The sequence below is a fragment of the Lepidochelys kempii genome, chromosome 8 (genome assembly GCF_965140265.1).
Source record: "Lepidochelys kempii isolate rLepKem1 chromosome 8, rLepKem1.hap2, whole genome shotgun sequence".
Lineage (NCBI taxonomy): Eukaryota > Metazoa > Chordata > Testudines > Cheloniidae > Lepidochelys > Lepidochelys kempii.
The window spans coordinates 14,418,850-14,432,048 of NC_133263.1; the positions used below are offsets into that span (position 1 = coordinate 14,418,850).

The following is a 13,199-nucleotide window of genomic DNA, read 5'->3' on the forward strand; positions in this document are numbered from 1 at the left end:
ATGTTATTTAAGTTATCACCCTGGTACTGAAGCTCCACATTTTACCATACTGAAGATTTAGACTGTAGATTGAAGTCCAAGAACGTTGCTGATACACTCCCACAAATTAACATTTTAGGAGTATTCATTTATATTGAAATAGAATGGCCTGTGCAGAATTTTAAGCTGAAATTTACTTTTACCCTAAATCTTACAATATTTTGAGTCAATTTAAAAATGAATATTCAAAAATAAAATTATGTTCACTTGTATTTAAAACATTTTCATTCCAAAGCATGTTATCAACTACATATACAAGAATTATTTCATCCTGTACTAAAATTCTTTAGCATTTTAATAATGCACAATAAGTTTAGCAAAGGATGCAAGAAAAAAAATATATATATATATCCCACAACAAACTATGGGACAAAATTAGATAAACTATTTAATTGTCCAAACAGGAGTTTAGCAAATACACTAGAACTAACATACCTAGCTATTTCTAAGTGCCACAGGATTTTTAAATACCAATAGCAGTCAGATCTAATGTTTAAGTTCCCAGTGCTAGAGCGCTTCCCCTAAGATCAAGGCCCCTCACAACATGAAGAGGAACTGGTCAGTACCAACTCCAAGGAAAGAGTGCCATCTACTGCAAAACCAATACCATGTCCACAAGCATATCAGTTTTTCTTCATGCGTCATACACATACATTTGAAAAATATATTTTGGACACGCATGTGCACGCACACACTTTTAATGCGAGTTATGTGGTCCAATTCTGTAGGCACTTCTGAAAATCTCAACCAATATATTTGTACAACCATTAATTTTCAAAGTTACTAATATACTTATTTGCAGTGTTGTTGTAGCTGTGTTGATCCCAGGATATTAGAGAGACAAGGTGAGTGAGGTAGCAGGAATTCACCAGCAGGAATTGGACCAATAAGACAAGCTTCCAAACTATGATGCTTTGGGAATCACTGAAACTAGTAAGGGGTTCTATCACCACCTTGCTTGTAACTTTGGGTGTCTTAATGCTGTATTACTATGGTGGCTCAGAGCCCTGCCACCAGTAGCCAGCCTACAAACATAAAGGTCTCAACCTTCCACCAGCTTAGTTAATACTTCCAAAGTGACCTCAAAAACCCCCTCCAGTCCCAAGAACCCTCCAAATCAATTTCCCTGAGTTCTTAACCACCAGACTCCCAGACTTTTCCCTTTCATCTCCCCTAAAGGAATGAAACCTGACCCCCTATTATTAGTTCACTTTAGAGGGACACATTCCACAAAGTTTGCACACCAGAGGCCTGCTTGTGGTAAAAATATACACAAAGTTTATTTAATAGAAAAATCATAGCCCGGTTCCGCACATACTCCAGGATAATGCACAAGGTGTTTACAATGCTCACAACAGCAGCGGTGAGCTGAGTGGGCTCCATGCTTGCCGTGGTATGGCATCTACATGGGTAACCCAGGCAAAAAGGTGCGAAACGATTGTCTGCCGTTGCTTTCACAGAGGGAGGGAAGGCGGGAAGGGCGACTGACGACATGTATCCAAAACCACCCTCGACAATGTTTTTGCCCCATCAGGCACTGGGAGCTTAACCCAGAATTCCAATGGGCAGCGGAGGCTGCTGCAACTGTGGGATAGCTACCCACAGTGCACTGCTCCATAAGTCGATGCTAGCCACGGTATTGAGGACACACACTGCCGACTTAATGCGCTTAGTGGAGACATACACAATCGACCGTATTAAATCGATTTCTAAAAATCAACTTCTCTAAAATCGAGCTTATTTCTTAGTGTAGACATACCATCGATTCAAAGATGAAATAGTAAGGAAAAGAAATACATACAAGTTATATAGAAAATAAATAAAGATGCAATCTCAGGCTTTACACTTCTATATTAGTTAAGTTTCTCTTTTCTAATATTGTCTCTGAACAGTTTCCTAGCATGCCCTGTCCTAGAGAGAGGATCCAATCTTCTGCAGACAGCACTTCACTTAGATGTTGTCCCTAAGTTCCCCAATGTCCTTCACTTCAAACCCCTTCTCTTTTACGAGTTTGCAGTTTTTGAACTTTTTTCCCAAGGTCACCTGAAGAAGAGCTCTGTGTAAGCTCGAAAGCTTGTCTCTACCAAAAGAAGTTGGTCCAATAAAAGATATTACCTCACCCATCTTCTCTCTCAAATAGACTTTTAAATTACTTTTGTCAACCTTAAATGTTGCAATATTTTGTATTCACAATTACAAGAAGACATATATGACAATTTGTTGGTTCTTTCTGTACCACTTCTGCATTATGATTTTATGCAATTGTAACATGAAGTTACTATAATGGAAAGCCTACATGTAGATTGATCACCCATGAGTTAGCAGGGCTGTGTCATGTCTCTGCCAGGCTAGAGACAATGGTGAATGATAAGCACTCAACAATCATCTTTTCAAAGTGAAGCACACCTTGAGTCTATGGGATAGCTCTACTTGGTAGAAGACACTTCCTTCTCTTATCTAAGGAAGGTAAAGGAAAGGAAAGTAAAGTAAAGTCCATTGGAAGTAAAGGAAAGTTCCAGGAGGCAGAACAAAAGCAGCAGGTGACCCCAGCTGGAGTCTATAAAGTGAGCCATTTTGCACCACAGTAAAATGAGATTGGTTGTGGCAGGGCAGGGTAGGCAAGGGGATAGAGGACTCTGCCTGCCTACCGTCCTTCCTGAACCTCCAAGGTCTCACAAGAGAAGGACAAGCTAGAAAGCGAGGGACATTACGGTTTCAGACATGTATTGTTTTATATGATCTGTATTCTCCTGTGCTTTACGTGATTAAGAATAAAAGAGCATAAAGATGTTAGAATTGGCAATGTGTGCATGTATTGTGTTGACTGCTTCACAACTACTGCATACCCCTGAGTGAGTTACACTGTAAATCTAAAAAAACTTCGCACATTTTGGTGTGAAGTTCTGGGAGAGGGGTGTATTTAATTAACAGGGAGTCTGAAGGGCAGTGCTGCACCCAGAGGGGTTCTAACACTCAGGGTGCAGATAGAAAGTCTGCATCCTGAGAGTGTGTGCCTAGGGACCCTGAGATTGGGCAGTGGCTAGACCAGGGATCTCAAACTCAAATCACCAGGAGGGCCACATGAGGACATTGGCCCGAGGGCCACATCACTGACACCCCCCCCTCCGCCCTCAGCCTCACCCCCACTCCACCCCTTCCATGAGGCCCCGCCCCTTCCCCACCTCCTCACACCCCTTCCCCACCCCCATTCCAACCCTTTCCCCAAAGTCCCCACCCTAACTCCGCCCCCTCCCTGACCCTATTCCAACCCCTTCCCCAAATCCCCACCCTTGCCCTGCCTCTTCTCTGCCTCCTCCCCTCAGTGCGCAGCTCCCCGCTCCTCCCCCCTCCCTCCTGGAAAGCCCTAAGTGCTGCCAAACAGCTGTTTGGAGGCAGGAAGAGCCTAGAGGTAGGCAGAAGAGTGGGGACGCAGCGCACTGAGGGTGAGGAGAGCTTGGCGGCCACAGGAAATAACTTGGAGCGGCCACAGGGAGCTTGGCGGGCTGCAGCAAATAACATGGGTCGCATGTTTGAGACCCCTGGGCTAGACTCTGTTCAAGCTCCAGGAACTTGTAACACCCTGGAAATCCAGAGCACAGAGGCTTGGATTCCCCTCAACAATCCTAGTCAGTGATTAGGAGGGGGCACTCGTTAGGATCTGTGATGACACATATAATTTGACAAGCAAGCAAGCACTAGATTTCTCCACTATGAGAGTGATGATTGTGGCTTAAATGTACTTACCAAAAAAGAACTTGGTTGCCCTTGTATCTTTCATAGCGAGCACTTGAAGACATTATTCTGAGAAAAATGAAACTTTAATTTAGATTTTGAACTCTAAAAATGTTTTAAATCTATTAATCTTTCAGCAATATCACTTTATTTAAGTATCAGGGGAAGTCATATGAAAGACTACAAATTTGGCTTTGCTTCTTGAACCATAACTTCAAACTTAAATGAAATTTTCATTATCCAAATAGATAAAACACAACATATTCTCTGTTTAAATCACTCCTACACACTAGAATTAACCATAGCAACAGTATAAGAACAGAGATACTTCTGTTGCATATTTTGTGCTTTGTTTTGTTTGCCTCTTATTTCATATGTGCTAAGATAAATGGAATACATATATTATTAGAGCATTTGCAACAGAAAATTATATAGAATATAATTTGAACTGGACTGTGCTTCCCCCCGATCCTTTACCTTAGCTGATGTTCCCTGAGATGTGACAATATGTCCATTCCATGAAGATAAGAATATATAGTATTTAAGTCCTGCAAACAAAAAGAAAATATCACTTATATGCAATTCAGATTTTAGGAGTATCTAATTTTCCCAATATTTGCCAAATTAACATATTTTTGAACAAAAAATAGAAAAGGAAACAGTTCAGGGAAAAAACAGACCTGCAGAGCCAACCTACTCTAAGCAGTGGACACAATAAAACTGGTTTGCAACTAACACTTAAGTACTTCTGTGGGCAAGATCCTGATGTGGTTTGTTAGTCATAACCTCTGCATGTACAGCATTTATATAGAAGCATAAACACTTATAGCTCTGTACAATAAGTAGAAGACATCAAATAACAGTGCCTTGCATCCAAGGCCTTACATCACCATTTTAAAGTTGGGTATACTTATTTTACAGAAGAGGCACAGAGAAATTGAGGAAGATGCTCACAAATCACATAGCATGTTAGTAACAAAGAGTCAGGACAGAATCCAAATAACATACTCCCTTTGAAACACCTGAATGATTCTTCTTAGTCAAACTGGACGTGTTGCATTTTGAGGCACGGCCCTTTCCTCCCATTTCTACAACACTGGCTCCAAGACACTCCAAATCCTTGCCAGCTGAAAGCAAGAGACCTGATGACTGGGACTGAGCCTCAAATGGTTGTCAGCACATACCACCACCAGAAAGGCAGCAGATTGTCATCGTGAGTTATTTTTACTAAAGAATTAAACTCTGTTTCTAGTAGTAACTCGAGGTAATAAGCATTCAGCAAGCCTTTCTTCAATTATCTTCATTAAACATACATATGTATACATCTGTAAAGCTAGAAGTACAATGTGCAGTTTGCAGCAGCTAATATATTTTTCAGCCACCAAATTAAAACATGCTACCCCAAAAACATTAAAAATTCCAATTTTTACTTTAAAGATTGGACCTTACATGAAAATACTCATCATGAGATACAGTTGTTTAAACCTCTCACTGCAAAAACTCTCTTTAGTCCAAAAAATATTTTTGTGCTGATAGAGTAGACCACATGCTAAGGCAAAAAAACACTAGAACTATTCAGCATTTATTTTACCATCCAGAACAGGTGTGCTGTTAGTTAGCATTGAACCCATGCATCATACAATACACACACAAGTGTAAAACTCTCACCAGCTTGAACATTTGAAAACATGTGTTCCGAAGTTTCCAGTGACAGGGGATGCTATTTCTGCAACATATGCAAATAAAGTATGAGCGTAGGCTTTGGAATTTACAGTAGCTTTTTTTGAGAAATTTCTTGGCTTAGTACTCAGCTTCAGAAACATGATGGATATGGATTCTGTTCCATAAAAAAGAAAGGTCATGGATGGTTTGTATGTGAGCTTTATTACAGCTTCAGATTCCTAATGCTATGAAAGTTGTAAAAGTTACTGATTGCTTAATAAGCTATCTAAAACTAAAGCATCTATCAATCAAAGGGCTTATTAGCATGCTTTAAAGTTCCAATGGTGAACTGCTGCATATCTAAATCTTAAGCAAAGCCCTTTTATTACAGGTTCTGTTGTAAATATGATCTTTTCACACAGAAATATTGCAGTGATAGACATTTTTGTGATCGCAATAAGTAATGCATGTATTTTTCAGTTCAGTGTATGATAAAACATTACGTCGTGTACTAGTTATAGAAAGTAATCTTTGAAGAAAATCAAGTGTAACTACCTGAAAAAAAAAAATACCTTCAACCAAAATTTAAAAAATCTTCACAATATACTGTAGGGTCACAGTTTATTTTAGCATCATTACTTGAAATACTATAGTCACAGCTTTTGAACAAGAATGGGTCATAAACAATATTCCCTTATAACTGAATTTTTCTCCTCATATTCCACTACTTAATATGTGTTTTTTAAATCCCAAAATAAAGTTGTCAAGATTCCTTCCCCACTCTGAACTCTAGGGTACAGATGTGGGGACCGCATGAAAGACCCCCTAAGCTTAGTCTTACCAGCTTAGGTTAAAAACTTCCCCAAGGTACAAACTTTGCCTTGTCCTTGAACCCTATGCTGCCACCACCAAGCATGTTAAACAAAGAACAGGGAAAGAGTCCACCTGGAGACATCTTCCCCCAAAATATCCCCCCAAGCCCTATACCCCCTTTCCTGGGGAAGGCTTGATAAAAATCCTCACCAATTTGTACAGGTGAACACAGACCCAAACCCTTGGATCTTAAGAACAATAAAAAAGCAATCAGGTTCTTCAAAGAAGAACTTTAATTAAAGAAAAGGTAAAAGAATCACCTCTGTAAAATCAGGATGGTAAATACCTTACATGGTAATCAGATTCAAAACATAGAGAATCCCTCTAGGCAAAACCTTAAGTTACAAAAAGAGACAAAAACAGGAATATACATTCCATTCAGCACAGCTTATTTTACCAGCCATTTAACAAAAGGAAATCTAACGCATTTCTAACTAGATTACTTACTAACTTAACAGAGTTTCTGAAACTGCATTCCTGATCTGTTCCCGGCAAAAGCATCACACAGACAGACAGACCGACCCTCTGTCCCCCTCCCCGCTCCAGATTTGAAAGTATCTTGTCTCCTCATTGTTCATTTTGGTCAGGTGCCAGCGAGGTTATCTTAGCTTCTTAACCCTTTACAGGTGAAAGGGTTTTGCCTCTGGCCAGGAGGGATTTTATAGCACTGTATACAGACAGGTGGTTAGCCTTCCCTTTATTTTTATGACAAAAGTGTTGTAAGTAATCTTTGAAACTCAGAGCTTCCACTGCTTTTTAACAATTTGTAAAAACACATTCACGACTGACAAAATAGCTTTGATCAGGACATGCACACAAATGACGATCACACACACAGGATGGATTTTAAGATGCAGGCTGCAACTTTATTTATTGAAAGCTGGGAGACACATTACATGCCCCACCTGTCACTGTACCATACCAGACATTTAACTAGATCTAGTGCAGTCCTCAGGACGCCCACCATACAACTAATAGTTTTGTAGACCTGCTTGGGCCCACCCCCAGGAGTCCACTTGCTTCTAAATCCTTTCCACTTTCCCTGCATGGAGACAAGAGGTAGAGTTTCCCAGTTGAGGACTTCACTGCACAAAGACTTCATTTCTCACCTCTTCCCATAAACAAAAAGACCACCAGCACAATCCCAGGTCTCATTTACTTCTGGGAGCTGGTCCCTTTTATCCTTAGATGCACTGGATACGAGCCACAAGTTGCAACAAGCTGACACAGGACTTGTTTACATGGAAAGTTAGTGCTAGCGTGGCCAGGTACTCGGTTTGCGACTGGAAAGTCCAGTTGAAAAGGGAACCTTGGGGGGGGCAGGGGAGGTTCCAGCACTCCTGCTGGAGTGTCCAGTTTTTAAATATTACCAAGTTGGCAACCCTAGTTAGTGCATGGCAAGCCATGGTGTGAATCTATAGTGCACTAACTATCATGTACTAACTAGCCATGTGGACCCTGCTACTGTGCACTAAAAGTTCCATAGTTAAATGTTGAATAGGAGTATGTCAAAGTGCACAAAGTGCACAGAACTTTTAGTGCTCGGTAGCAGGGTACAGGGCTACCAGTTACTGTGCAGCAAGCTAGTGAGCTGTAGATTCACACCCTGGACACACCTCCACACACCATGTGCTAACTGTCCATGTGGACAATCTCTCAATCTTATTTTCCTAATACTATATCTTTTTAAGTCTTAATATTATAACATAACTGTGCCTCCATGATGCTGCAAGGAAGGCAAGAAAACACTCTCAGCAGCTCGGGGGGGATAGTGCATATGCAGTCTGGTCAATTTACTAGGAGCTGTGATGGGCTTGGGCATGCTCAGTGAGGATGCAATGTTTGGAGATTTTAGAGATTAAAACTGAAAGTCTCTGCTGAGCATGTGCGAAGTACAACTTTTTGGAGCTTATAAACTCATCAAGTTTCAGCAGATTGTATTGAGGATGGCAAAAGGTACAACTCTGACATAAAGACACCGTATTTACTTACCAAATTTTAAATCCCTGCTCCAAAGCTAAAACTGTTCAAAGACAAGGTTGCCAGTATTACTTTTAACATGGGCAAAACAATTTCTCCTCCCCTAGCCTTGTTCTCAGAAACAAGTAGGCCATTTTGGTTGAAGTTTTCTGGCGGAAAAAAGAGGCAGCCTGAGGCAGATACCTGGCATGGAAGATTTCAGACTAAATGGTTAAAGTTACACAAAAAGTTATAAGAAGCTAAAAACAGGGTCTTACGAGGCGTCTGGCAACCTTACTGCTACCAGCTCTGTCTATAATCTGTAGATAGCTGTTGAAAACAGATGCTTAAAAAGTCAGATTGGGTAGGTAGGAGCTAGGAGGCTAGTTATTTTTATACTATTTATATTAAAAGTGCAAAGTCACAGTGACAGCACATACAAATGACCACTCAGACTGCTCATAGGCATGGACACTTCTACTGATCTGGTCCAGTCCAGCCAGACCTTTAAATGGTCATTTTTTTATATGCTTGAAGGAATAAAATTTGTTGTGCTCCTTCATTTTCAGAGTAACACAAGCACTGGGAAAACAAAGTATTAACCATTAGATAACTTCTAAAAAGAAACCTCCAGTTTAATTAAAAACCTGCCACTTAGATCAAGATATATGGATGTTAAAAAGGCTACTTATTTCTCTGTTGGCCATTTTTAAAATAGCGAGAATATGGTTTATACCAGTATTTTAAAAGGTCTAGGCTTTCTGCAGTTTACAACTTGCGTAGGTAAAAACGCATGAGAGAGGCGGGTTTTCAGGAAAGTCCTAGTGAAAGATTGTCCGACAGGAAAGCAATTATACAATGCCCAGAGAAAAACGGCTGTATTTTAAAACTTAAGATGGCAAAGTTACTTAATAACAATATTTTACAGTCCTTCTGTTCAAGAAGTCAGTCAGGGATTTTATTACACCTTCCTCGCTAAACCTGATTTAATTCTTGCACAGCAACTACGCTCAAACTACACAGGAGGTCAGACTAGATTATCATAATGATCTCTTCTCAGGGTGGATAAAAATCAGTGATTAAAAAAAAAATCAAAAAATCGGATATTTTTGATAAAAAGCTTTTTGAGGAAAAAACCTTTCTAAAGATAAAGATACATTTTAGCTCAAAGATATCTCATCATGGAATAGGGATTATAAATTCTAATTCTATAGTATGAGACAATATATTCATGTAATGTTTAAGAAAAGTTTTGTAAATGAGTTTCAATAGTTCATGGATTAGGGACCCAATCTTATGGGGCTCCAAGGGCTTCTATTTAGATTGTTTAGGTTAATCTTTCTATCTACCCAATGGGACTCAGTGCTCAGTCTACAAGATACCATCAGAGATACTTAGTTTTGCAATTCTCAAACTGTGGATTTGTGTCTCCAGAGATAACTTGCTTGTTAACAGCAAAAATGTTTTAAAATAAAGAAAGAAAGAAAGAAATAGGTGAGAAATAACAGACCTCAACCCTAATGTGTACACAAATTTGCAGAGGGACAGAGTCAATCCCTTACCTCTCTCTAAAAGTGCAAAGTTTCAAAAAGTTCAAGGAACAGAAGATTGCTGGGGGCAGAACAGATCTGGACAAGGAGAAGAAGTCTGGAGATAAATGTGAGAAGGGAGGGACAGGCAGTAGAAACAAAAGTGAAACTGTTTGAGCAGCATATTGCAGAAGTCTTGAGGTCTTTCTGAGTGTAGACTTCATTGATTTGAGATCTACCATACCATTCTCTCACTAGAAGGGAAAACCTATAATGGTAGCAGGCTGTAAAAAAGACCCAGTTTGGGAATATTTTAATGAAGGTCCTCTATCTGTGGGTAAGACAGGCATGCGTGCAAAATTCAAATAGTGCCACAAAGAAATGCAAGGCCTGGTTGCTCGAATGAAAGAACATCATGAGAAGTGTTCCTTCTCAGGAAGAAGTTGAAAATGATGAAAAGAACATGTCTGAACATGCAGGATCTTTAGGTTGGTAAACTTTTTTATTTCATACTTCTTTCTTAAGGACTGCCTGTCTTCCTTCTGGACTATTCTTGAATTTGCATGTTTGAGCAAAAATATAGTTGTTACTCTGTGATACTATCATTTTAGATGTTGTGATAAAAAATAAATATATGAAATTGGGAGATCTTCCTTTTACAATTTCACCTTTAAAGTAGTACTGAGTGTCAGTGAATGCAATGAGTAATACTAAATGAGCAGTATGATGATAATAATTAAATAACTGCATTGACTTATTTTGTTTAGGACAATCCACCCTCAATATACAGGATTCTGAAGACTATCCACCTTCAAGATCACCATCATTTTCTATAGTTTCAGAGTTATCTGCCAATGATAGTGTTTCAGTCACATGTATGTCACAAAGCCACAGTATATCACCTGTCGCAAAAAGAAAAAAAAATCTCCATCATCCAGAAACAACCATGGATAAATTTGTGATGAGAATAAGCAGATTACAAAAAGAAGTCATTGATGAAAAATTGCCCGGTTTGTTTATGCAACAAATTCTCCTTTCCATATGACTGAGAACCCACTCTTCATTAACATGGTTAGGTCATGAAGACCAGGATACAGTCCACCCAACAGAGCAGATGTCACAGGCGAACTGCTGGATAAAGTGTATGAAAGAGAAATTGAGCAGTGTGCAAAAGGTCTAGAGGGTGAAATTGTTAACCTGAGTCTTAATGGGTGGACCAATGTCCACAATGATCCTGTTGTATGTGCTTGTGACACAACGGAAGAAGGGAATGTCTTCCTTACAGAAACAATTGATACATCAGGAAATGCACACACAGCAGACTACTTACAAGAAGTAGCAGTAAAAGCTATAACAAACTGTGAAAAAAAATTCAAATGTCTAGCACGCAGCTTGGTCACAGACAATGCTTCAAATGTATCCAAGATGAGAAGAAATTTAGAAGAGAGTCCCAAGCTAATAACATACAGTTGCAGTGCTCATTTTATGCATCTCCTAGCCAAACACTCCCTTCAGTGTTCCAGAAATAAAGCTAAATGTTGTTGAAATTGCAAAATACTCCCGTAACAATCACTTTGCAGTAGCTGCTCTGAGAAAAGTGGGAGGAACCAAGCTAACTCTCCCACAAGACGTGTGATGGAACTCAGTAGTGGACTGTTTTGAGCACTATATCAAGAACTGGCCTAATCTGATGACAGTTTGTGAACAAACTCTTGAAGAAACAGATGGCATTGAGAAGAAGGGCTGAACCAGGCCAGAGAGGCTGCACAGATCTGCAGCAGCCAATCAGAGAAGGCCTGGGGAAAGTCAATCAGGGCAGGGGGAGAGGTAGCCAATCAGGGCCGGCCTAGGCCCTATATAAAGGCTGCCTAGCAAAGAGCAGGGCAGTCTCTCCCTGGTGGTCAAGGGAGGAGAACTGGCTCCTGGGCTGAAAGGTAGCACCTTGGACAGAGTAGTGCTAGGGAAGGGCAGAAGGAGCTGGGGAGCTCAGGCCAAGGAAAACCCCAGGCTGCCGGCCTAGCTACCAAGGGCTGGTCAGATGCATAGGGCCAAAGGGGAAGCAACCCAGGGACAATAGCAGGGCAAGGGGAGAGAAGGAGGACAGAGAGGCTGCCACTAGGGGATCCCTGGGTCAGGACTCAGAGTAGTGGGTGGGCTTGGGTCCCCATCTTCCCCCTTGTGCTACACCTGGCTGAAGAGAGCATGGCCTGATCCAGGCTGTGGCTGGATGGTGGACTGCTGATAACACTAAACCCCCGGAAGGGGGTGAGACTGGAGCAGTGGGCAGCGTCCTGAAGACGATGCCCCTGAGCAAGGAGGAATGCAGGTCCAGACGCCATCAGGGCGAGAGATGGATGGGACACCACCAGCAGAGGGCGCTCCGCACTAGACAGCTAATTCCCAGAAGTGCCAGCAAGAAGCGCTGCAGTGGTGAGTCCCAACCCTGTCACAGCCAAAAAGTTCTCAATATTGGGCTTAAGAGAAATGTTGAACACATGCTGAGTACCCTGAAGCCTATTTCTGTAACCTTGAACAAAATGCAGGGAAATAGCTGTTTTATTGCTGACGCTGTTGAAATTTGGAAGGAACTGAGTGAGATCTTAAAAAGAGAAATATGCAATGACAGAGTTAGATTACAAGCATTAAAAAAACGAATGGGACAAGCACTATCTCTAGCTCATTTTCTTGCAAATATTCTCAATACTTGGTACCAGGGTCAAACCTTAACAGCTGAAGAGGAGTTGGCTATGACATGGACAATCCTGCAATCATCCCTCCATAATGCCAACTATAATATGAAGTCAGAGCTAAGGGTGAACCAATTCAAGAAATACGTTTGCTGATGATGTTTTGAAGAAAGTCACACAGTGAACTGGTGGAAGTCACTTAAGCACTTGGATTCAGAGACTGCTGAAGTGATAATCTCACTTTTAACAGCAGTAGCTTCTTCTGCCAGTAATGAAAGAGTATTTTCTTCCTTTGGACTAATTCATTCCAAATTGAGAAATCGTTTGGGACCTGAAAAAGCAGGAAAGCTTGTTTTTTTTCTTTTCCAGATTATGAACAAACAGGAAAATGAAGGTGAAGACAACTGAGTTAGCTGCAGAAAGCCAATATTTTAAGTTTCTCACACTGACCTGGCTGACAGTCTATTAATTTAAAAAAAAAAAACCACTTAACTATTTTAAACAATTTTAACAAAAACAAACCTGATTTTAAAAAACTTGAATGTTTAACTAAATTCAAAAATTCACATGCTTGTTTTGTTAAAATATGTTTGCTGTTGAAGAAAAAAATCCAGGATACATAACGTTGTTGTTTTAGTTAAATAAAACAATTTAAATGTCTGTCTGGTGATGTTCTCCTCTTAATACAGCATGGCAAGAAAATCCTCCAAATATTAAT

The 13,199-nt window shown here is 40.3% G+C and overlaps 1 protein-coding gene across 14 annotated transcripts in view; it reads right to left on the reverse strand.

Annotated features, from left to right (window-relative positions):
• RAPGEF6 (Rap guanine nucleotide exchange factor 6) overlaps positions 1-13,199 on the reverse strand; it is a 227,820-nt gene that overhangs the window by 178,566 nt on the left and 36,055 nt on the right. For all 14 annotated transcript variants that reach the window (XM_073355602.1, XM_073355601.1, XM_073355600.1 and 11 more), the window contains 2 exons: positions 4,249-4,319; positions 3,784-3,840 (listed from right to left, as the gene is read on the reverse strand). In XM_073355602.1, coding sequence (XP_073211703.1) covers positions 3,784-3,840; positions 4,249-4,319 — 128 coding nt within the window. The remainder of the gene's footprint in view (positions 1-3,783; positions 3,841-4,248; positions 4,320-13,199) is intronic.